Below are 27044 nucleotides of genomic sequence, written 5' to 3'. Positions count from 1 at the left end.
ATTCTCGAGAGAGATAAAACAACTGACTGTCAAGCTGGAATAAACATAATAGTGTCTACATTTATTTAGATAATTAGTGTTGTGAATTGTTCGCCGCATTTAGTTTATATTTTCGTTTAGGTATGTAAAAGCCTTGTATTTGAATTTTTAAAGTAGCTCAACCTAAGACGTTTATGGATGTAAAGCACCAGATGGCGGAGCGTATTTCACAGTCTTTTACTACAGAAAAATATTTTTTGTTACTCTGAATTTTGAAGCGACCAATAAAAACAGAGAAAATAAAAATCGATATTTTTCGGACCGTGCCAATTGGTTACTAATCGACCAGATACTTTTTGTCTATTAGATATGCTATAAAAGCTGGTAATTATACAATTCGACCATTGTAAATACCCGACAAATTCCGCAAGGCCGACGAGGCCGATGCTTTTCACTGATAAGAAAAAAAAAATGTTTGTTTAGATAATTTTCGAGATATTTTTTCTTTCTGAATGCACATTTTTAAAGTATTTTATATTCTTTGTCCGCTTGATCTATTATACTGGTCGCACGTATCGAAGTTCTGTTGTTTCTTCTAGTTTTAAAAAATGTTCTTATTTCTTTATAGTTGTAGTGGTTGTAGTGTAAAATTAGATTAATTTTATTAAGTTTAATTATAATGTTTAGTGTAGAGTGTAGAATATCAGAAATAGTTTAGTAGTGTTTTTATAGTTTATTTATTTTGTAGTTAAGTAGTAGGTGAAGGGATAATTTGGTTATTTTTTCTTTTTGTTTGATTAATTAGTAAGTTTATAATTTTTTCAGTGTAAAATACAAGAAGTAGTTGTGTAGTGTTTTTATAAGAGATTATATTCGTTTATTTTGTAGATGAATAGTAGGTGAAGGTATTTGGGTATTTTTTCTTTTTGTTTTTCTTCTAATTGTAGTAATTCAAGTATTGTGATAGATACTCTATATATTCCTTCAACTTCGTTGAAAAGTGCGTTATCATATAATTTTGGTTTTCTGGTAGTAGAATATAAAAACAAAAAATCTGATCAAATTTATTTTAAATTAAATTAATCGAATCTTATTAATCAAATTAATCTAGTCAAATAAAAATAATAGTTAGTTTCTAAATACTATACAGGATGAGTTTCCTACGATGTTCTCTATGGGTATCTCGGAAACTACTGGAGATAGAGAGTCGGTTAAATGGGGAAAGAATTGCAGTTTTGTGGGGTTATTCGGATTTTTTTGTGGGGTCACGCGCCTTTCGGATTTTTCGGAGAAGTTCAAGGCTTACTAGATATTTCAAAAAACACAAATTTTGGCTATTTTAAAACTTGTCTCTAATTCCATTATAATCTACCGTATGATCGAATAAAAACGGCGTCAACGATGGCTATGAAATGAAGATCGTTGTCATTTTATATGTAAAATTATATGGGAAATATCATCGATCGTCATTTCATAGCCATCGCTGACGCCGTTTTTATTCGATCATATGGTATTTTAGACAAAAAGTTTTCAGATAAAAGTTGTAGATAATCACATACCTAATGAGTTTGTGTTTTCTGTTTTTTTTTCTAAAGCCTGTCATTTTTGACATATGACACAAACATTATGTTTTTTTTTAAATGGAAATCCTAGTTGACCATGACTTCATAAAAAGCGACATTCTTTAAGCTTTTCAGCGATATAGGTATAATATGTTTTTTTTTGAAAAATTACAAGTTATAGCCAATACTTTACTTTCTTGACTAATTCCCATACCAATAATACCATACCAATTAGTTGGCATCAAAAATGTAAAAAGTTTTATGTTTTCAAAAAAAAATATATCGTAAAATTCGTAAAGCACTCAATTTAGAATAAAATAATCTAAGAATGAAATGATTCTTTTATAAACCTGCATTAAATCAAATTAAAATAGGTATGTAACTTTTTTTTTTAATATTAATTAGCAGCAATTAGCATTATCATAAATTATAAATAATGTACCAACATATCGAAATAATAATTTCTTTGTTAATACGGTTTAGAATTCTTAAAATAACAGGCAAAAATAATACACAATTTACAATAAAATAAAAGTTTCGTTTAAATTTCTTAATCAGCTGATCATTATTAAAGTTCGCAGAAACCCGGGGCTATATTATTACATTACTCTGAGGAAAATAACGAAAATAATCGATATTTTTGACTCCGCCCCGAAAGGTTCACGATTTGTCCTCCAGTTGGCAGCACATTTCGTCTAGTCGGTTGAACAACTTTAAGAATATATAAACAAGGGTAAAAGTTAAATATCAACCTGTTTCTTTCTCGTGACTTTTGATGTAATAGTTTATACAGGGTGAGTCTTAAATAAGCGCAAATATCTTTAGAGATATTATATTTCGCTCCAGACGTACGTTTCGCCAAAAAAAATTTTGGAATTTTTGAAAAACATTTCTATGTTTTTTTTTTAATTTTAACATAATATTGGCAACATTAGGTGGCAGATTTAACGATTTAATTTTCTTTTTTGAAGAAATTTTCAAGAAAGAAAATCCAGAAACGAACCAGCAGTTTTCAAAATTTAAGCAATTAATTTTTTGTTAATATTTTCAAAGTAAAGTAACTGGATTATTTTATACTTATTTGAAAATCGGTAAAGAGAAAATATGTTTTCTTCATCGAGATCTACCAACACTGAAAATATTTTGAGTTAAATGGGTGTAAAATAATTTTTAACATATTGTATATTTTTAAATTACTAAATCCATATTTTTAGTTTCTGAAATATAACGAAAAAAAATACTATTTAAATTAAGTAAAATTAATTTCAAACGAGTGAATTTAGTCTTCAATCGTTTTTTAATTTATTGATTTCGATACAAAACGTATTATCTATTAGAATAAGGAAGTTATTTTTAACATACTACTTCAATATACATTTTAATTAAGTAGACTGAAATGACCACAACAAATCTGAAAATGTCGCAGTGGAACAGGATGGTATTCATCTAAAAAATATAAATAATGTAAAGCATTAGGGAATAATTTGTTATTAATTTGATGAATTAAATAATTATATCTGCATTAAAAAATAATCTCGAATATCAGGCCGCCTAAAGAAGGCCAAAGGCTACGCGTGACTAGGGTTTCCAATTTTCGGGATCGTGATCCCGTTTTGAAATCCCTGGATCAGAACCTCTCATCCCGGAATCCCGTAAATTGACTATGAGAATGAGAAATTTAATCTAAAGAAATACGTAATAAAACTGCAGTTACATATATCAAAAATAAAATGAGAAAGGAGCTTTATTAATAGACAAAACAAAGTAACATTCATATTTAGTTAGTAAAAAAAATATAATTATTGTTGCAAAAAAAAATAAAATATAGCAAATAATAACAGAAATATAACTTTCAGATATTGACGTTCTGCTTAGTTTAAACAAAATATGATCCTTGAAAGACTAAAGTGTATAAAGTCGAATCATTTTATATTGGGCATTTAAATTTTTCGAGATTTTCGGGTTCCCAAGATTCAATATCGGGATTTCGAGGATAAACAAAAACGTACACAGTGATCCCAGTGCTTTGGAAATCCTACTCGTGTCATAATTAACAGTAGGCCATGAACCATGGACATAATTAGTTAGAAAACAACCATATTTGCAACAATTTTGCTGATATCCCAGTACTTTCTTGCTAATAAAATTCTCGTAATAATACACCAAAACCAAACTTTTCTGAGTTTGATAAAAAAATCTTAAAGCGTTAAGTTATGAAGCAAAAGCTAAAAATTATTTTATTTAAAACCAAAATTCATTTGAAAATACATACATACTGCCATTACTCGCTGACGAGTCTTCGACACACACCAGAAGATGGTCACGCAAGGCGTTTTCTTTCATGAGCATTTCTGTGACTGAAAAGCCCGATACGTGATGTTATCTGCCTACCGCATTCCGGACATTTAAAAATTTCATTGCTTTGTTGCCTCTTTCCTTTTTGGTTGTCGCTATTAACTGAGTTTACAATTCGAGTTGCTTCTTCCCACTCATTCTGCATGTTAATCCCCTTTAAGTTTTCATGGAAAATGTCCTTGTACCTTTTCAGTTGTCTACCCGGCCTCCTCTTACCGTCTACAAGCTCACCGTAAAGCAGAGATTTGGAGCGGTTTTCTTGCATTCTGCATACGTGACCAGCCCATCTTAAGCGAGATTTTGTCCATGACTCCAATACTCTCGCAGTTTTTCAAGGACCGATACGTTTGAGACATGATGGAACCACCGCATTCTTAAGAGTTGTCTAAGGTGTCTCTGTTGCCACTTGTTTAATGCGTTCATGTGTCGGCGGTACGGCACCCAGGTTTCGCTCCCATATAACATGGTGGGGATTATAATTGCTCGGTACACGCAAGTTTCGTTTTTGTACTCAAGTCATGATTGTAGAAAACCCTGTCTTTTAATTTCCAGAATGCCCTTGATGCGCTGCTAATCCTGTGCTGAATTTCAGAGTCAATGTTGGCCTTTTCCGAAATCAAACTGCCGAGGTAATTGAATTCCGCAACATATTCTAATAGTTCTTCTCCGATTTTTATAGCATTGTTGTGATCTTCCGGGTGAGTGTTATTGATGTTTAGCTTAAGGCCCAAAGCCTCGTATGCCCAGGTATATGTGTTCAACATTTCTTGTTATTGTTGTAACGTGTTTGCAACTAGAGCGCAGTCATCAGCGTATTGAAAAAAACATTTGAAAATAAAACTCTATAACTGAGAAAAAAAACTACTTCTAACTAACTATTTCGAGAACACTCGGCAAGACGGATATAGTAACAATCATTAAAATCCCTAGATATACCTGCGCTCCTTCTAAGGTAGTCCATTTCAACAACTTGGATTTTACGCTTCGCGTCTGCACTCAGAGTCCATAGCTCTGAACCATAACAAAGAACTGAGTCCACCAATGTTCGTCCAAGTCTCTTTTTAGTCGTTGCAGACAAGCTTCGGTCCCACCAAAGACTATTTAGACATCCAATAACTTGTTTGCTCTTCTGAATTCGAGTTTGTATTTCTTCTTTGCCCAAACCCTAGTTGTTGATAGTAGCACCCAAGTATTTAAATTTGTCTACTTGTTGAATCCGGACGTTATAATTAATGAAGATTTCAAAGCAAACTTTGGAATTGACAGCTAAGTATTCCGTCTTTTTTAGACTAACCTGAAGTCCCCATTTGTTGCATCCTTGATAAAGCCTCTTAGTCATGAATTCTAGATCGTAGTCCTGTGCAATCACGATCTGATCGTCTGCAAGACCTGATATTTGCAGACCCTGGCTTTTTAAATTATTTAATCTGATTATATTCATTGGAACAATATTGATCAGCGCTAATTAACATTGAATAAGGAAAATCGAGCGAATTGAAAGATTCAAATAAATAATATCCAAGTCAGCATTTTAAAAAAATTATTTTTAACTTTTTTTATTGTTAATTTGAAATTTCAGTGTACGATCTAATAATTTGCATAATATTAATCGTAATTATTATAAATAAATTAACTCAAAACACATGTACTATCACAATAGAATAATAGGAATGACAGCGAAAATTCTGTTGCCAAAGTAGGCGCAATCGTATACAGTTAATTTTTTTTTTAATTATTACTATTGATTTGAAATAAAATACTTAACATATTATCAAATACATACAATAGTATTTGATAAGCATTCTCGAGAGAGATAAGACTGATTGTCGAGCTGGAATAAACATAATAGTGTCTACATTTATTTAGATAATTAGTGTTGTGAATTATTCGCCGCATTTAACTTATATTTTCGTTTAGGTATGTAAAAGTTAAATATCAACTTGTTTCTTTCTCGTGACTTTTGATGTAATAGCTTATACAGGGTGAGTCTTAAATAAGCGCAAATATCTTTAGGGATATTATATTTCGCTCCAGAAGTACGTCTCTACTATAGTACGTTTCGCCAAAAAAAAATTTGGAATGTTTGAAAAACATTTCGATGTTTTTTTTTTAATTTTAACATAATATTGGCAACATTAGGTGGCAGATTAAATTTTCAAGAAAGAAAACCCAGAAACGAACCAGCAGTTTTCAAAATTTAAGCAATTAATTTTTTGTTAATATTTTCAAAGTAAAGTAACTGGATTATTTTATACTTATTTGAAAATCGGTAAAGAGAAAATATGTTTCCTTCATCGAGATCTACCAACACTGAAAATATTTTGAGTTAAATGGGTGTAAAATAATTTTTAACATATTGTATATTTTTAAATTACTAAATCCATATTTTTAGTTTCTGAAATATAACGAAAAAAAATACTATTTAAATTAAGTAAAATTAATTTCAAACGAGTGAATTTAGTCTTCAATCGTTTTTTAATTAATTGATTTCGATACAAAACGTATTATCTATTAGAATAAGGAAGTTATTTTTAACATACTACTTCAATATACATTTTAATTAAGTAGACTGAAATGACCACAACAAATCTGAAAATGTCGCAGTGGAACAGGATGGTATTCATCTAAAAAATATAAATGTAAAGCATTAGTGAATAATTTGTGATTAATTTGATGAATTAAATAATTATATCTGCATTAAAAAATAATCTGGAATATCAGGCCGCCTAAAGAAGGCCAAAGGCTACGCGTGACTAGGGTTTCCAATTTTCGGGATCGGGATCCCGTTTTGAAATCCCTGGATCAGAACCTGTCATCCCGGAATCCCGTAAATTGGCTATCAGAATGAGAAATTTAATCTAAAGAAATACTTAATAAAACCGCAGTTGCATATATCAAAAATAAAATGAGAAAAGAGCTTTATTAATAGACAAAACAAAGTAACATTCATATTTAGTTAGTAAAAAAAATATAATTATTGTTGCAAAAAAAAAATAAAATATGGCAAATAATAACAGAAATATAACTTTCAGATATTGACGTTCTGCTTACTTTAAACAAAATATGATCCTTGAAAGACTAAAGTGTATAAAGTCGAATCATTTTATATTGGGCATTTAAATTTTTCGAGATTTTCGGGTTCCCAAGATTCAATATCGGGATTTCGAGGATAAACAAAAACATACACAGTGATCCCAGTGCTTTGGAAATCCTACTCGTGTCATAATTAACAGTAGGCCATGAACCATGGACATAATTAGTTAGAAAACAACCATATTTGCAACAATTTTGCTGATATCCCAGTACTTTCTTGCTAATAAAATTCTCGTAATGATACACCAAAACCAAACTTTTCTAGTTTGATAAAAAAATCTTAAAGCATTAAGTTATGAAGCAAAAGCTAAAAATTATTTTATTTAAAACCAAAATTCATTTGAAAATACATACATACTGCCATTACTCGCTGACGAGTATTCGACACACACCAGAAGATGGTCACGCAAGGCGTTTTCTTTCATGAGCTTTTCTGTGACTGAAAAGCCCGATACGTGATTTTATCTGCCTACCGCATTCCGGACATTTAAAAATCTCATTGCTTTGTTACCTCTTTCCTTTTTGGTTGTCGCTATTAACTGAGTTTACAATTCGAGTTGCTTCTTCCCACTCATTCTGCATGTTAATCCCCTTTAAGTTTTCATGGAAAATGTCCTTGTACCTTTTCAGTTGTCTACCCGGCCTCCTCTTACCGTCTACAAGCTCACCGTAAAGCAGAGATTTGGAGCGGTTTTCTTGCATTCTGCATACGTGACCAGCCCATCTTAAGCGAGATTTCGTCCATGACTCCAATACTCTCGCAGTTTTTCAAGGACCGATACGTTTGAGACATGATGGAACCACCGGATTCTTAAGAGTTGTCTAAGGTGTCTCTGTTGCCACTTGTTTACACGGCACCCAGGTTTCGCTCCCATATAACATGGTGGGGATTATAATTGCTCGGTACACGCAAGTTTCGTTTTTGTACTCAAGTCATGATTGTAGAAAACCCTGTCTTTTAATTTCCAGAATGCTCTTGATGCGCTGCTAATCCTGTGCTGAATTTCAGAGTCAATATTGGCCTTTTCCGAAATCAAACTGCCGAGGTAATTGAATTCCGCAACATATTCCAATAGTTCTTCTCCGATTTTTATAGCATTGTTGTGATCTTCCGGGGGAGTGTTGTCGATGTTTAGCTTAAGGCCCAAAGCCTCGTATGCCCAGGTATATGTGTTCAACATTTCTTGTAATTGTTGTAACGTGTTTGCAACTAGAGCGCAGTCATCAGCGTATTGAAAAAAATATTTGAAAATAAAACTCTATAACTGAGAAAAAAAACTACTTCTAACTAACTATTTCGAGAACACTCGGCAAGACGGATATAGTAACAATCATTAAAATCCCATTCATTTACAATTGTAAAGGGTAATCTATTTACGCTTATTTAATAAACTGTGAAGTTTTTATTATTTGTTCACGCAAATTCTTCAATGTTATCGTTATTTTTATATCAATAAAAGTACTTTCGTGGGAAACATTTGAACAATTACTCATTTGAATTGTTCACTAGAGCAGCTTTTTACAAACAATTATAATAAAGAAGATGTGGCAACGATTATAATATAAGTGAAGAAGTGGAATTTTTTTAGATAACATTGACGCTGAGTATATATTGTTGGGAATTCCTTGGATCCTTAATTTAAACACACAATAAAAACACTTAACTTATTTAATACACGACTGAAACTATAATACACTACATAATTGTATCACAAAACTAGATTTAGATTATTTCGCCCTTTACCAGTTATTAATAACTCAAAACTAACTGTTCCCGACTTCACTGCTGCTTATATACCCTCAGAAGTTATTTCTTAACTGTTCGTAAACTTTCGACATACCATCTCTCACAGTGCCGGATTAAGGTCCTAGGGGGTCCGGGGCTAGGGGCTACCCTTGGGGACCCCCAGGTCGGATTATTTTTCCTCATTGCTGTTATTTTCACTTAAACTAATATTGCTTGAAGTTGAACAGGAAGGCAGTTCATGATCTTGGTGTTTATTCAACTCAGAATTTGACGTTGAAGGGGTTTGCAAATACTAAAAAAGTCTGTTACTTTAGGCAATTTTAAAGTTTTCTTTAGGTTTTCTTCTTATATCTTAAATTAATTTAAAATATCCCTAAGTTTTCGTAGATTGAAAAATACAGAGTGTTCCGAAACTATTGTACCAAAATCTAAAGGTTGGTAGATCTCCCCAAAATAAACGTTTTGAGATGGGACACTGAGGGTGCATCCACACTATCCTGAAAACGGCGTATCGGCGTAACGGCGTAACGACCTTGAATCGATTTCCAGTAATTCTATTGGCAGAAATTTTTGACAGATGAATTTGACAGATAAAATTTCTGACAGATGAATTTTTGCCAATTGTTTAATTAATTTTAAATTATTAAGATCTATACAATGTTCTTTATCAACAATATGTTCGGCAACGCAAGATTTATCCGGTCTACCATATCTTATCTGAGCTAAATGTTCTCTAAATCTAGTTAATATTGATCTTCTAGTTTGCCCAACATATTTCTGATTACAATCTTTACAAGAAATTTCATAAATACCCGACCTTTCCAGTGGAGGTGTTTTATCTTTTGGATTACCTAATAATTGTTGTAATTTATTATTAGCACTATACACAAGTTTAAATTGACATTCTTAAAAATTCCTTTTAGACCACGGGATAACTCTCTATCAAACGGTATCGAAAAATATTTAGACGTATCTTTCTCCACTTGAAAAGTCGAATTTTCAGAAATCATTAACCTATACCTACGTTTTCTAATTAATTTATCAACTAGTAAAGGAGAATATCCATTACACTCAGCTACATTCCTAATGTAATCTCTTTCTATTTCATATCTTTCGTTGGAAAGTGGGAAACTAAGTAACCTATGAACTAAGAAATTTAAACTAGCCATTTTATGTTCAACACTATGATGTGATTCATTAGGAATATATCTGCGTGTGGTCGTATTTTTCCTATAGATATCAAATGCCAGGCAATTATTAGTATTTCTAATAACTAATACATCTAGAAATGGTAATCTGTCGTTGTTCTCAATTTCATGCGTAAATTTAATGGAAGGAAAACGATTATTTAACTTAGAAATAAAATTATCTATAGTGTCTGAATGTGTGTCAAAAACAGCAAAAATATCATCCACATACCTAAACCATACTCTTGGAAAATACCCAAACTGATTCTTAGCCTCCACTTCAAACCTGCTCATGAATAAATTAGCCAAAAATGGAGACAATGGATTACCCATTTCTGTACCTTCCCGCTGTTCAAAAAAGTTGTTATTAAATTGAAAACAATTTTGTTTCATACATAACGATGTAAGCTCAATATATTCACTCACAGTTTTGTTGTCGAGACCATTTGCGTTCAGTAATTCCTTTAAGTAGCCTAAAGTATGTGGAATTGGAACACTTGGGAACAACGAAGATACATCAAAGGAGACCAAAATTTCACCTTCATGCAATGTTATATCTTTAATTTTGTTAATGAATTCAATATTATTTTTAACTGAGAAAGAAGGTTTATGATCTGGTAAATTTTCGAACTCCCTTGATCACCATTTTGCCAAATTATAAGTCGGAGAACCTACAGCCGAAACAATTGGGCGCATAGACTTGTCCGGTTTATGAATTTTTGGCAAAGCATACAATTTTGGTAATGAGGGATTGGATACTTGCAATTTCCCCTTTAAAGATAGATCAATAAGGGTGTTACATTCTTTTAGAGTTTTTTTTAACTTTTAATCTTAGACAAAGGATTCTTTTTCAAATTTATGTAGGGGCCATTATCGATTAAGTTGTTAACCTTATAGTAATAGTCTTTTTTATCTAATATAACAACCTTATTTCCCTTATCGGGCAACGGCCCAGCTACGTCGAAACACCGGTTCCCATTAGAACACCGAAGTTAAGCGACGTAAGGCGATGCTAGTGGATGGACGGGTGACCGGTTCGAAACTTTGCATCGTGCTGTTGTCCAAAAAGGGAAAAGTGTAAAATCTATTGATACACACTGCTCATTCACGCCGGTTCAAGGCAGGATGAGATCGGATATCTCGTGAGTAAGAGTTAATTTAGACACTTCCTAAGTCGATAGGCCATTGACCATGATATGGCCGAGGACCGCGGTTCGGATTCCGCGTAAACAAGTAGGTCCCGTCCAGTTTAACCATTGCAGCAGAAAGGAGACGTTAACTTGAACCTCACACATTTCCCTTATCAGCTTTTAGATAGAAACAATCTTTGTTACGCAAACTCTTGACAATATTGTGCTCTTTGTTAGATTTTAATGAATTACTTGAAACGATATTTTTTGATAACTGATTTCTACAAGCCTCTCTTGTAAATACCTTAGAAGCCTCTGGCAAGTGCTGAATAGCAGTTTCAACACCAACAACAATTTCCTCCAAAGCGCTACCAGAGTTGGGCAATGCATACTTTAAACCTTTGTTTAATAAACTGAGCTCTTGTTTATCAAAAGTCTGCGAAGAAAGATTTTCTACTATGTTTATGTCTCTTTGGAAAACATGTTTGTTTTTAGAGTTTTTTAATTTTTTAAACTTATTATTCAAAATGGACATTTTCCTAACAAATTTTGAATTGATAACCACAAACATATTTCTCTGAAAGAGACACCAACATTCATACTCTACATTAGTTAGCTTATAAGTAAGTTTTTTGTAAAGTCCATAGGCTTCAATTTCAAGCATACTTTGTTTACTATACAGAAATTTGATTTCTAAATCAAGCCATTTTTCAAGGTTCATTTTTGTTTTGCAATTTTCTCTACCTTATCACTAACGTTACTTTTCTGAATATCAACTTTAATAAAACTAGGATAAACTGAATTGGCTTTGCATGATTAGTAGATGTCTATAGCACCATCTCTCCATACTCTTCTCTCTCTCTCTCTCTCTCTCTCTCTCTCTCTCTGTGTCTTTATTCCTATAAGAGGAATGTAGTGGTCAGGTGATGTGTGAGGTTTGTCTCCATAATTCCCTGCTTTATGCACAAGCGTGTGCAGTGGCTTGGGTGATCTTTGATAGATGGTCTATCCATCGGGAGGGCGAGCGGCCTCTTGGTCTTCTTCTTGGAACATTGCCCTATATAATGAATTTTTCCATACACAGTCATTGACAGTCAGTATCCCTCCTCATAAGGTGACCGAAATATTTAAGTATACGTGACCGTATAAAAGTTGAGAGGCGTTCTGTGATATTCAGTTCTTGGATTATGGATTCATTCCAGTCCAGTACAGGGAATTCTGAGCATTCGTCGCCAACAGTACATCTCAGTTGCGTCAATTTTTTTTCATTTCTGACTGTCGCATCGTCCAGAACTCCATACTCTTAATCATTACTAAATTTCTCCTATATGACATTCGCTTAATTAACCAGTTGAGGCTAGTCTTCTATTTAGCCACGCATCCCTTTGACCTGGTCACGCCATCATCGTAGGATTTAGGTTTTTGGTGAGGTTGTCTCTTGACTACAGATAGTCTTATATACTTTATATATTACGTTGTATCTCGAAGGGCTGGAATGAATAAAGTTTTTTATATGTTCTGGTACATTGTCTGATTTGAAATGTTTAGCTTATGGTTAATATTGTATTGTAACTTTAATATCGTTACTTTGAATGTGCTAGATAATGATGGAGTATTAAAACCAAAAAAGTTTCAGACCATTGGTTTTTATTTATTTTGTTTACACAACTGATTTCGTTACTTTTGATTACTCGTTACTAATCGTTACGGGACTACTAAATAATAATTTCAAATATTCGTTACTTTGATTACTATTTCCTGATTTTGGTACTGCTGTCAATTTTGTCAACTGCTGTCAACCTTTGTAATTGTCTAATTTCACCTGCTTAAGGGACATATTTTGAAAAATAGATTCTTAGTACCCACGTTTTTCATTTTACGTTACCTAAGGAACTTCTACGCAAAATGTCATACTTCTAAAACCCATTTTAACATATTTGTGAGACAACTTTCACCCCTTATTTCACCCTCTTAGGAGGTGAGTTTCCAAAAAAATCGCTTCTAAGTACTCACTTTCGCCACTTAAGAAACCTCTATACAAAATATCATACCCCTAGGACTAATTTTCAAAAAATATAATATACAAAATTTCACCCCCTTATTTATGTGTGAATTTCCAGAAATCGTTCCTCAGTGCTCAATTCTGTCACCCACGAAACCTCTGTGCAAAATATCATACTTTTAGAAGTAATTTTAACAAATTTTTGTACAAACTTCCACCCCTAACTTTACCCTCGTAGAGGATAAATTTCCAAAAATCGAGTATCCACTTTCGTCACTTAAGAATCTCTGCGCAAAATTTTTTACTCCTACGACAAATTTTAAAAAATCTACAAACTTCCACCCCTAGTTTCGGTAGTTTCATCCCCTTAAAGGTTGAATTTCCGAAAATCGCTTTTTAGTGTCCAGTTACGCCACATAAGAGACCTCTGTGCAAAATTTCGTACTCCTAGAACAGATTTTAACAACTTTTTATGCAACCATCTCTAATTTCAACCCCTTAGCGGTCGAATTCACAACTTACATCACTTAAAGAACACATTTACCCAATTTCGTATTTCTATGTCAAGAAGTTTCGGCTGTGCATTATAGGACAGATTTATATCTAGGATAGATTTAGAAACTTTTATACCTACAATATTAACTCCCTAATTGCATTCCCTCGGAGGGCGATTTTACAAAAATCGCCCCTTAGTGCTTAATTACGTCACCCAAGCTCAAGGACCGTCCGTGCAAAATTTCATACTCATACAGATTTTAATTTTTTTATTAACCCCCTAATTTCAAACCCTTAGCGGCCGAATTTCCAAAAATCCCTTCTTAGTGCTCACATACATCACTTAAGGAACGCATTTGCCAAATTTCGTGTTTCTATGTCGAGCAGTTTCGGCTGTGCATTATTAATATCATTATTATTCATAGAATTCGCATTTGATTACCTTTGCAATTATATATCTTAAGCCGGTCCCAGACACTACGTGCATTTGGCGAATGTGCGAACATTCGAATTATGTACTGCGGCTTCGGCCACCTTCCCACACTCTACGTTATTTGTAAAAATGCGTCGAATGACAAATATTTCTCGTAGTAGAGCAACGCCGCCGCGACGTCTTGATTTTTAGTGCTGTTGCAGTTCAAAATGGACAGTGAAGAAGAGCAGATAGCTATTGTCGCTGCTAGTTGTGTAATTTATTAATATAGTTGTAACTGGCGAAACATTGCCATCAAAAACTCTTTTTTTTAATTCGACAACGGTGCCACCAATGCAATACACATGGGAATTGAGGGGGGCGCGCCGCTAAAACAAAAAAACACGTAAAGAAATAGCCGTAGCGTCTGGGAGTAATTTCGAAGTTGACTACGCCGCACTACGAGCTCCTTTGATTCGTGCCAGTTTACCGACAACCGCCGGGAAAATGACGAAGTACGAATCTTCGTCGAAAGGAACCTCCCACACGCTACGCGAATAAGCTCGAATACTGAATATTCGCCAAATGCACGTAGTGTCTGTGACCGGCTTTAGATATAGTGTAAATACCGATCCATGATAAATTAAATCATAAATACTATAAGTAGTTATAGAAATCAAAGTAATCGTTCGGTTTTAAATTCGTTAGTCGTTACTTTGGGTATCGGTATCGGATAAGTAACGAGTACTCGAGTAACGATTGTAACGAAAGTAACGATTGTAACGAAAGTAACGAATAGTTACTTTTTCTTTTTATGATTACTTTGAATACTTTGAGTACTGTAACTGCTTGTATCAGAATACCCGAAGTAACGGGTAACGAATTTGTAACCATATGATTACTTTGATTGCTATAACTATGATTTAATTTATCATGGGTGGCACTGTGATACTTATTACTTAATACTATTTTATAAAATAACCTTGATATTTTCTTTTTTTAGATTGTTTATTTGACAATGGCTCCTATAGACTATTCAATAAAAGATATAGACAAGATAATCGATGTTGATGGAGATATTAAGAACGTGGAAGTTACTCGCCTAACGGCACCCGGTGAAAACTACTTGAGTTTGGTGCTACGAGTCGACATCGAGGCGGAGAAAGATGGCCACAGAAAGATAGTCAAAGCAGTAGCCAAACGACTACCATTAGGAAAAAATACGATGGGAGGCGAGATGCATAGTTTCGCGATGAACAACGAAATTAAATTTTATTCTGAAATAATTCCTATATTAACTAAATTCTCGAGCGAATATGGAATTGATAGTAGACAATTATACGCAAAATTCCTCGGGTCCAGATTGAGCTTGGATCCAACAAAGACCGAAGCTGATGAAGAATCGGTATTGTTAGTTGAAAATTTAATTCCTCAAGGTAAGCATAGTACAGCTAGGGAGCGTACGAATTACGTTTTGTTCATAAAAAGACGTTTTTAAACATTATTTGGCCACCCCTCCCCCACTGGTGAGATGTTTGAGATTTATCTCGACCCTTACCCCCCCTTCTCTAATTTCACATGAGATCTTTCTTTTTATTTTGAGTATAAATGCGTTGTTTTGGTTGTGTGCTTAGCACAATTTGCTTTATTATTTTTAATAAAGACTTGACCGGCCGTAGATCCAGCGGTACTGTGTCACCTGCTGTGCCAGAAGTATTTTATTTAGCAGGTAGGTGGTGTCTTTCCCCTTCCTCCTAGGCAGAAAGACCGTGATGGCCGCCCCTTTAGAGATGTTTTCTTCCTTCACTGCAACCAGTCCAGGCCCTTGCAAATTTTTAAGCTTAGTTGCGATTTCCACCAACCAACTTGCCGATTTCTGAGATACACAATGTATGAAGATCATGCCCACCCGAATGTGTCTCCCCGCAAAACGCAACTGACCCACATTTTGTATATCATTGTGTTGCGATCCGGTCGCCAGAACTTCGTTCAGTATCGCCTCTTCTAGAGCCGTTTGCTGGTCGGTGGTCAGTGCAATCTCTGGGTAATCCTTTGGCAGCACCGCCATTTTAACTTGTCTAGCAATAGCGACAAAGCTGGTGATACGTCCCTGCTTTTCTTCCAATGTTGGACGGCTTTCCATTAGTTGCATTATAGTTACTTTAATTGAAAATGATAGAGATAAAAATTATATCACTAAATGGTTTAGGTGTGCATGAAGCACATAGCAGTCGTTTTATCGAGACATGTTCATATACTAGACGTTCAAGAACCTTCGTAATGAGAATGAGAACTTCGAGACGATTCACTTGTAATTTTATCACTAAGAAACCGCCGTTTGTTTTTCAAATTTATAATGAATAAAGGGGCGCACATGTAAAAAGAAGATTAAACAAAGCAAATGTTATGTCAAAAAGGTCTGCTTTGGGACCACAACTCACTTACTAGTTCTGTGGACAAGGACCAAGGCATGGTTTTAATGTAAAAATTACGAAAAGTTTTCTATTTGAAGATAGTAGAAAGAAATTTTAATGTAACTTTTTGCGTAGATGCCGATTTCTTGCCTCAAATTTTTTTGAGACGTCAATTTTGACAGATACGATGCCAACTTTTAGCATCGCCCGGTAGATATTTTAGCTAATTTTAAAAATATAGTTTAGTATACGTTACACCTACCGTTTTCGATATACAGTGTATTTAAGAATAAAATCTTCCAGAATCATTTTAAGCGACTCATCCAGTTTACAATTTTCGAATTTTAGAATTCTTTAAAATGTCCAATTAGACAAATAATAATAATAATAATAATAAGTGCGTGGTTTTGCTAGTTCCATACCGGGCGCCTCCCCAGGTAGCGGATAGGGGCAAGCCTCCCAGATATGGGTGGTATCGGAGAAATGAAATATCCGGGGTGGACGAAAAACTAGCACAGGGTACGACGGTTCTCCATGTCAGGAGCGGTATCCAATCAGCTTCTGTTTTCCATGTTAGGACGGCTTAGAAGTACAAGAAATCCCCTATGCGTCTGTCTCGAAACGAGCGGCATAGGGGCGGCGCGGCGTCTGATCTCCATGTTAGTAGCGGCCGGACTCAAACCTGGCAGTAGGTAAAATGCACCCATAAATAATTTTATTTCATGGAGAATAATAAAGATTTAAACTTAGCCTCGGATGCCTCTTAGTCGGGCTGTATCTGACGCTCGTATCCAGCCCAACGTTGACGACCTAAGCAATAAAACTGGTTCTGAACAATATCCTGCTTCCGGTGCTTTAGTGAATAAACCAATCACTACCACTAAAGCGGGACTTCCACGGCAGCGCATGAAATGGACAACTGATTTAAATAAAAGTGTCATGCGCTGCTATTTCATAGCTACAAATCTAGAAAGCTATATGACACTATACAGGGCTAAAATGTACAACACATTTGTTAATGAAAATCCACATCTGCAAATTACGGAACAACGGTTAGCAGATCAGAGAAGAACCATTATACATAGAAAACTTTTATCGGACGTAATAATTAATGAACTGAAGGAGCAGGTGAGTGAGCAACTAGAAGCTCAAAATAGCACAGTGGATGTGGTGATGGGACGGTGCAATAATGAAGAGCAGCAGCACGCCTCAATTAATACAGAGTTACAAACAATAATAGCGGAACATACTTGTGAAGAGAATCGAAGGGCAATTCAAGAGCCCCGCGAAAGCGAAAATGATCAAACCAGTGAAAATGTTGAATTAGAAGGCAAACTGTAGGAAACCTTTATTAAATTTCGAGGAAGCGACCCAACACGAAGATTAATAATACCAAAACAAAGTACTTCAAAAAAACTTGCCAGTATTGTATCGAGAGTAAACAGCCTATTACCAAGATTTTTAATGTCTATATACAGCTTTGAAGACTTCCATTGCTTAATTTATTGTGCCGCATTAGTTTGTGCAATTGAAAATGGTGCAAAAATTGAGAAAAGTAAACAAAGACAAACAGATTCAAAACGCATGAAAATCCCTCCATGGCAAAAAAGACTGGAAAATAAGATTCAGAACCTGAGAATGAATGTTAACCAATTAACATAGTATAGTCGCGGGCAAAGATCAACAAAACGAAATAATAAGGTTGAAGCCCTATTAAAGAATAACAAAGTACATTCTAAGCATGAGGAAAACAACAATACGGTAGAAGAATTTTTAGATACGTTAAAACAAAAACTATCAGCAGCGTCAAAAAGACTGAGACGGTACAAGGTTTCCAACCAAAGGCGTCAAGAAAATCGACAGTTCCAACTTAGGGAGGGCCAGTTTTATAGAGCACTAAAAAATGAAATAGTTCCTTCTTCGAGACTGCCAGAAAGAAATTGTATCAAAAAATATTGGGAAGAAATATGGTGTAAAGAAGTTCAACATGATGATGAAAATAGCTGGATCGATGCTGAAAATCAAAGAGCGTGTAAGATAGCCAATGCAGTACAACCAAATATCATTAACTGAATTAGTAGCAACAATAAACAAAACACAAAATTGGAAAGCACCAGGTAACAATTACATCCACAATTATTGGCTAAAGAAATTTACGAGCACACATAAAGACCTTACAAAATATTTAAACGGTTTTATCGTAGAACCACACACAATGCCCCAGTTTCTTTGCAATGGAATAACTTATTTATTGCCAAAGAACAACGACACTCAAAATCCTGCTAATTACAGACCTATCACGTGTCTTCCTACGATCTAAAAGATTTTGACGGCATATATTGCGGATATGATTTACAGGCATTGTGAAATTAATAACATTCTAGCAGAACAACAAAAAGGCTGTAAGAGAGGCTCACAGGGATGTAAAGAGCAGTTACTAGTAGATTCCATAATAATGAAACAAGCGTATAAGACTAACCGAAATATTTACACGGCTTATATCGATTCTCGAAAGGCGTTTGATTCTGTCCCACACAGTTGGCTACTTGAGGTATTGAATATTTATAAGATCAATCCAGCTTTATCCCAGTTTTTGAAGTATAGTATGACCCAGTGGCGAACGTCATTAACAACTAAAAATAATGCAAATGGAATACCCCCTATAAGTATACCAATAAAAACAGGAATATTTCAGGCTGACTCGTTTAGTCATCTATGGTTCTGCCTAGCTTTAAATCCTCTATCTAATATCTTAAACAATCTCAATAAAGGATATATTGTCCATCGCAACCAGAATACCTCATACCGACTGTCACATTTATTATATGTGGACGATATAAGAATATATGGTAGTACTGCTAAGGAACTGAAGGAAGCGCTTACAATGATTGAAATATTTAGTAATGATGTTAGAATGAAGTTCGGTATTGAAAAATATAAGACTCAAAGCATCTATCGAGATTGTAGGGTTTGAATTGGTAGAGGTCGGGAGGACTGATAGAGGGAATGGAAGAGGGAGAAATGTATAGGTATTTAGGGATAAAGCAGTCACGAATTATGGAAGAAAAAATAACTAAACAAGAAGTAACAATCAAGTATCTGGAAAGAGTCAAAAGCCTTGCTAAGAGAAAATTATATGGCAGAAATCTTATAAAGGCAATTAATACATACGCTATCCCTTTGCTGGTATACACATTTGGAATAATAAATTGGACTAGCACCGACATTCAAGACATTAAGAGAAAAACAAATAAAATACTAACAAATTATAGATATCACCATATACATTCAGCTACGGAGAGACTACCACTACCACGCGCTCATGGAGGACGGGGATTGATTGACATCGCTAATTTATTAAACAGACAAAAAAATTCGTTAAAACAGTACTTTAAACAAAAAGCTAGAACATCACATTTACATCAAGCCGTAGTTGCAGCAGACACAGGATATTCCTCATTAAATTTATCTGCAGACACTCAGTTCACGACAATATCAAACGAAGAGAAACACCAAACTTGGTTACAGAAAGCCTTACACGGGAGACATGCTCATATCCTAAACGGTTCACATGTCGATAAAAATGCCTCGAACGTGTGGTTAACGTGTGGAAAATTGTTTCCCGAGACAGAAGGATTTATGTGCGCCATACAAGACCAGGTAATCTGCACTAAAAATTATAAAAAATATATAATAAAAGACGGTACAGTAAATGATAAATGTCGACGCTGTAACACTGAAACCGAGAATATCCAGTACATAGTCACGGGATGTCAAACTATTGCGAACACCGAATATAAGTCAAGGCATGATGATGTAGCAAAAATCTTACACGAGATATTAGCCTTCAACTATCAATTATTAACAGAACGAACACCTTATTATAAATACTCAACGCAAAAAGTTTTGGAAAATGAAAAGGCAAAGATTTATTGGGATAGAACTCTGATAACTGACATAACCATCTCACATAATAGGCCAGATATTACAGTTATTGACAGAGGACAAAAGAAGGTTTTTTTAATAGACGTTGCAGTGCCAGATTCTAACAATTTGCAAGCTGCCCAGAACGAGAAAATTCGTAAATATTCAGAACTTGTATTAGAAATAAAACAACAATGGCATTTTGATACTGTCATTGTGGTCCCTGTTGTATTATCTGCTACCGGAGTAATACCACACACGCTACAAGAGTCACTTACAATATTAAATATTCCATCCTCTATCTATATCAGCTTACAGAAGGCAGTAATATTGAGTACCTGTAGAATTGTCCGAAAATTCCTTGGCGGCATTTAGTAAATATTTGGACTTACTTTGGCATCGCGCCCGTAAATCCAGAGAGAGGTCAAAACCAGTAAAAATTACTGAGATAAATGAAAATAATAATAATAATAAATGTCTTTATTTAGTACCCAAGAAAAACAAATTACAAAATATCATAATAAAAGATGGGGCGAGATCTAGCACAAAACTACTCCATCTATCCGCACTATTAAATATAAGCTTAACAACTAAATTCTAAGTCTAACTTTTTTCGTGAGCAGTAACTAATTAGTTGCCATGTAGAATGTAGAATGTTTAGGAGTGGAGTTAATCACCGCAACCTTACAGATCTATTTTGTGTACCCCTTTCATGAGTTATAACTAGTAATAGCTCATCATACAGTCGCAGGGCTTTAACAAAAGCCAATATCTGAGACGGCTCCACAGAGACCAGCTCTCCATCCTCGACATCAGCCATACCAAAGTTCATGGCACGAATGGTCGTCGTCTCGGCCCACTCAGTGATAAGGTGTTCTGGTGTTTCCTCATTTTCCCTACATAATCTGCATTCAATCAATCAATCAATCAATCAAAATAGTTTATTTACTTTTTTTTAAACATTAAGCATTCGCCGTTGTTACTGAAGTATTCGTTGAGGAGACAGTGTCCTGTTAGAAGCCGCGTGACAATCCGAAGATTCTTTTTCCTTAAATCAAGGAAAACCTTTGATTTTTCTCGGTCGTAAGTTCTGAGAAACTTTTTCGAGTGTTTTAGACCGTAGGAGAATCTTTCCAGTTTCCAGGAATTCCAAGTTACGGATGGAGTCTTCTAGATTCTTCAGTTTCACTTTCAGTTGGTTCCCGCTTAGAAAACAGAACGTTTTTACTAGTTAGTGGAGTGTTCGCTCCTTTTCTAGCTAGATCATTTGCTTTTTCATTGCCTTCTATCCCTTGGTGAGCAGGCACCCAGAGTAGGAGGACTTTATTTTCTTTGCTTAATTTGCAATTTGTTGAGCTTCTCTAAGCATTCTTTGACCAACTTCGAATTGATGGTTGATCGCGTTTAGTGTTCCTGTCTAAGATAAATTGTACGCATTTTTCGATAGCGTCTGATTTCTGCCTGAAGGATGCTGGGGTAGGTGCAAGAACAGTTAACCTAATAGGACTGCTCATTCAGCCAAAAGTGTCCGCCAGGTGCATGCGAAAACTACTCGCTTTGTGACGTCATTGTAGTCCTTGTCATGGTTATTAGTCCTTATCCGGCAACCAATAATACACACACGTGCATTATCATTATACGTGCAAAACGTTCATTATTTAGTTTATTTATTTAAACACCTTATATGTATGCAGTATAGAAAATTAACTGTATTAATCGTATTAAATACTCGGATAATGCATTTTTAAGAACAGCAGTTCCCAGCATCGCCATTTGCAAGCATTCTTTTTAGAGTACTTCCATATTTTGCTTTAAAATAATTAATAAACAAAATCGTGGGCACTTAGTATGCACTTTGTCACAATCCACAACACAAAATGAACGTATTTATACACTCAATAGCTCTAAAAACTTTAAAGACACCTCTTTCACATTTAAAATTAATTCGTCAATTAAAATGTCGTCATATCTGTCACAATTGACGTTTTTAAAAATTTTCAGATAAAAAATCGACATCCTCGCGAAAAATTACATTAAAATATCTTTTTACTATCTTAAACGGGAAACCGGAAAATTTTAAATTGGGTGAGACACTGAAAATGATTCTGGAACTTTATAATTTAATTTTTAAATGGCACTGTATATCGAAAACGGTAAGCGCAAAGAATACTAAACTATATATATATTTTGGAAATTAGCTAAAATATGTCTACCGGACGATGCCAAAATATGTGAGGTTTCCATTTAAAACAAATTAAGATGGCCTCGTATCTGTCAGAATTGACGTTTTTTAAAAATGTTGAGATAGTTAATCGGCATCGTCGCAAATAATTACATTACAAAATCTTTCTACTATCTTTAAATACGAAACAGAAGTATTTTAAATTGAGTATACCTATTCCTGTAGCCGTTCTTCATAAACATCTAACCTACTCTCGATCCTGAATCACACCTCACCCCGTATGAGAGAACAAGCCTGCGGGAACAGTAGCGTTCCGTGGTTAAAAGGCGGGGTGGGCGAGCTATGTTGAGGGCGCCGGGTACATGCAGAGTAATTCAAATTGCCGAATTCAAGGTGTTCAGATTATGGTTCATTTTACACGATTGGGGCGCTTGGATTATAGGATTATACAGTACTTCGGGTTATAGGGGTTGTATTGGGATGTATTTATTCATACATTATTACATTACTGTACTACTAGGGAAAATACGAACAAAAAATAAAACTATCTGCTTAATTAAAATTTTAAGCGTCTTGTTTTTACAGACTTAGGTCTGTTAAAAGTCTATTCAATATATCCCATTCCATATTTTCCATCTAATTCAAATATCATTCGGTTATATATTGGTTAATCATCTTCAACAACTAGCTAGTGTCACCTGAAATAGTATAGGGGCTTCCCCCGGACGCAATTCTACCGCTAAACTTATCATAATCGATTAAAGGCGCGAAATTCGACTGGACAAAGCAACGTTGCTAACAGCTCTTACAAAAAGTAGTGTTGGTTAGGAAAATGTCGAAAATGCGAACAAATAAAAAGACTAGACCATAACGTGATCGTAGAATGAGAATAGTTAGATTGTACGTACAATTTTGTGATTTCACTAGGGCGCGTCACTCAGTCAGAGCTAAGGGCGGAGGGGGCAATCGCCCCCCCGTGCCCCGTGCCCCGTGCCCCTTATACGGCACGCCACTGGTACCATATTACATATTCATGATGCAAACAGCAGTTTTAGCGAGAATGATAATATAAACTACATTTATCCAAGAACACAACTTTATTTTAAATACTACTTTACTTTCCAGGCTATCAGAACGAAGACCGTTTCATTGGCTTCGATCTAATCACAGCAAAAGGTATTCTTAAGAAGTTAGCCTTATTCCACGCCATCCCTATAGCGCTTCGAAGCAAAGACCCAGAACAATACAAAATAGTTAAGGAATTCCTTGACACACCGCACCCGCATCCACCTAAAGGTCCCCCAGGGGAAGACAACAAAAATGGCCCACCAGAGGGCCACGAAGGGCCCGACAAACTTCTGTTGAAAGCTATTCAAAACATACCAGAGTGCTCGCCCTTTGTTGCAAGATTAGAGCCTCTCCTGAATAAGCCTATGGGACCACCGGGTTCTCAGCCAGGTGTTGAACCGTGGGCTACGATTTCTCACGGGGATTTCTGGGTAAACAATGTAATGATTAAGCCGCAACCAGGCAAGGAACCACTAGTTAAACTGGTCGATTTTCAAGGCTGTAGGTACCAGTCGTTCGCCAGGGATGTGGTGTTCTTTTTCTTGACTAGCTTAAGAAACGATGTTCACAAAGAGCACTTTGATGATCTACTCAGGTAACTATTATTTGACTTATAGAATAATATTCTCTGTTCGGAACTCGGGAAGGACAGGAGAAGCAATAGTGCATCTCCCTAGTACCGTTGATTGAAAAAATTGGGAAGATACCTACACAACCTAATGGGCGAATTCGTGACAAGTCTGAATTGATTTCCCCTTATGTCTCAAGTGCTGTACGGTAGACACACCAATCCTTCTGCGCCTAACGCATAAAACACTTATGTTCTCTAATTCGGCTAGCGAAGTGTGATATGTGTAATACGTTTGACGAGAATACCTTTGGGTGAAAAATCCTCGTTTATGTTTTTAAAAATCTATTCGTGTTAAATATATACAGGGTCGCTGTTATGTATGGAAACGATCGATTATTAGGTAAAATATAGGAGGTACCTCAAAAAGTTAAATACAAGAGTAATAAATTTAAGTATACAGGGTCGGTCATAAACTCGTGGCACATAAAAGTTTCATTTTTTTAAATAGAACCCCCTGTACATTACTGCATATTTCGATTCTTCTTTCAATTCTAAGCAAAAATCAAAATACACACAATGTACCTCAAACCAACCGTTTCCGAGTTATTGACTTTTGAAAATATCACTTAATCAATTTGATTTAATTAATTTCGATATGTTCAGTTTCATTTAACGATGCCATTCTGCCGAAACTGTGATACTCAATAATACTTGACATTAATTCTCAAGTTAGCATTTATAAATGTATAAAATTTGATTATATCAAGCCTGGAAATTACAAAATTGTTTAACATTTCAATTCTTCAATTTATGTACATTGTGTATTACGATTATTGTTTAAAATTGAAGGAAGAATTGAAATATGCAATAATATACAGGGGGTTTCATTTAAAAACAATAAAGTTTGATGTGCCACAACTTTATGACCGAGCCTGTATACTTAAATTTACTAGTAGCTAATAGGCATTTAAAAACCCATTACAACAGTATCATAGTTTCGGCAGAATGGCATCGTCAAATGAAACTGAACATATAGAAATTATTTAAATCAAATTGTTTAAGTGGCATTTTCAAAAGTCAATAGCTCGGAAACTGTTGGTTTGAGGTACATTGTGTATTTCGATTTTTGCTTAGAATGAAGGAAGATTTGAAATATGCAATAATATACAGGAGGTTCTATTTAAAAAATGAAATTTTTATGTACTACGACTTTATGATACTTACATTTATTACTCGCTAATAGATATTTAAAAATCGTATAACTTTTTTATTTAACTTTTTACGGTACCTCCTATATTTTACCTAATAATCGTCCATTTCCATACATAAAAGCGACCCTGTATACATAGAATAAACAAAAATTCTTTTACTTATTATTTATTATTATTATTTATATTATTATTTACTTATTCTTTAAAAAAGGTACTGAATAGTCGTATGATAGAAAAGTCTTTTAGTTGGCTTGGAAATCACGATTATTGACATTTACCATAATATTTTCCATATGAGATAACAGCGATCTTTATTTCCAAGCCAACTCTGACGCCGTTCTTTGTTTAATCATATAATATTATACATAGTATTCTTTACTCTGTCCGCTGGCGCTGTAAACGACGATCAGAACTAAACTAAATCTCGGACAGGCCGACGGTAAACACCATTAGAATGCCTCCTATGTGCCTCCTACACCGATTGCTCGTCTCTAACAGTTAGGAATTGCACTGCACCAAAGTATTATCCTATCCATCCTAACACTGGAAGTAACAAACAAGAACAATTAAAATAAATTTTGTATACTATCTAGTAACTATGTAAACTAGCAGCTATTTTAGTAAAATGAGGTAAAATATAAACTAGCTGCGTTTGTCTGCTATTTTGCAAGAATAGGCGGATTCCTTCAAAATAACATCGCTTTTAGTTAGTTTGCAAAATAGCTGGCTAGTTTTAAAACTAGCCAAGTATCCACTTTTGCCGTAACATTATAATATTATCAGAAATATTAAAAGGCTTATAAATCTCTATTTCAGATGTTACTACGACGAATTCACAAAACTTTTAAAACCGTTCGATTTGGACCTAGAGCTTACTTATGACGAGTACTTAAAAGAACTGGAAACAGCAGCAAAGGACGGCGAAACAAAACATGCAATATTCTTCAGCAATATCGTGTTTGGTGAAAAGAATAGTTCAGTGGACGTGGCCGTCGAAGATGTAGACTTTTTCGCTATGATATCGAAAAAAATAGAAAATATGAACGAATTTCAGAGGGCTAAACTAATTCTTATAGTATCAGAAGTATGCGAAAGAGACTGGGTTTAAATATAGAGAATATTACGAAATTATGATATAGTAATTGTATAAAATGTTTGCAATTTTTTTTTTATATAATATTGTTTTTGTTAATTTAAAAACTGATTAAAAAATAACCAGAGACATAAAAATATGCCGTTTTTTTCCCTTATATTATTGTGTTTTATTATGATCTATATAGTGCTTATCACGTAACTATTCCCATTTTGACATGTGAAATCAATCGTAAATATATACCGGGTGCGTCTCAACAGTGGCTCACCCCCTATAACTTTTTTATTTTTTCAGATAAAACAACGAGATTTGGTATGTTAGAATATGACATAAATTGGGATTGATTGACATATTCAATTGTTTTCTGTCATTTCCGGTTTTACCGGGAATTACTACAACTTTTGATTTTTAAATGGCACCCTCGGTATTTTTTTACTTTATTCCATAGAAAATGACAACTACAACTTTTGACATTATCGCATATGGTTTACTTGAAATTGTAACATGCGGTTCATAACGACAATTTCACTCGAAATACCAAGTGTGTGGTATCAAATTATTAGTAAAAAAATTCTTTTTCAAAATATGCTAATGAGCCCCCTTGTTCCATTTGAAAAAA

The 27044-nt window shown here is 34.6% G+C and overlaps 1 protein-coding gene across 3 annotated transcripts; it reads left to right on the top strand.

The window, feature by feature from the left end:
- On the top strand, positions 1-26563 carry LOC115890898. Of its 3 annotated transcripts, none has more exons than XM_030911251.1 (4): positions 1-120; positions 14966-15398; positions 23608-24145; positions 26149-26563. In XM_030911251.1, the coding sequence occupies exons 2-4, from the start codon at positions 14981-14983 to the stop codon at positions 26438-26440; spliced, it is 1248 nt and encodes a 415-aa protein (XP_030767111.1). In that variant the 5' UTR covers positions 1-120; positions 14966-14980; the 3' UTR covers positions 26441-26563. The 3 variants fall into 3 exon arrangements, with proteins under 3 accessions (XP_030767111.1, XP_030767109.1, XP_030767110.1); XM_030911249.1 differs by lacking the exon at positions 1-120 and adding an exon at positions 5697-5813; XM_030911250.1 differs by lacking the exon at positions 1-120 and adding an exon at positions 5735-5878.
- Positions 26564-27044: the final 481 nt, after the last annotated feature.

This window comes from Sitophilus oryzae, unplaced genomic scaffold (assembly GCF_002938485.1).
Source record: "Sitophilus oryzae breed Bouriz unplaced genomic scaffold, Soryzae_2.0 scaffold_937_pilon_pilon, whole genome shotgun sequence".
NCBI lineage: Eukaryota > Metazoa > Arthropoda > Insecta > Coleoptera > Curculionidae > Sitophilus > Sitophilus oryzae.
The sequence above is the reverse complement of the archived record's forward strand: the minus strand, read 5'-3'. Positions and strand labels throughout refer to the sequence as shown.

Bases quoted from the DNA above. Each gene is read 5' to 3' on its own strand.
- LOC115890898 (XM_030911251.1), top strand. From the start codon at position 14,981: ATGGCTCCTATAGACTATTCAATAAAAGATATAGACAAGATAATCGAT. The intron at 15,399-23,607 runs GTAAGCATAGTA...TTTACTTTCCAG, and splicing joins TGAAAATTTAATTCCTCAAG to GCTATCAGAACGAAGACCGT. The intron at 24,146-26,148 runs GTAACTATTATT...TCTCTATTTCAG, and splicing joins CACTTTGATGATCTACTCAG to ATGTTACTACGACGAATTCA.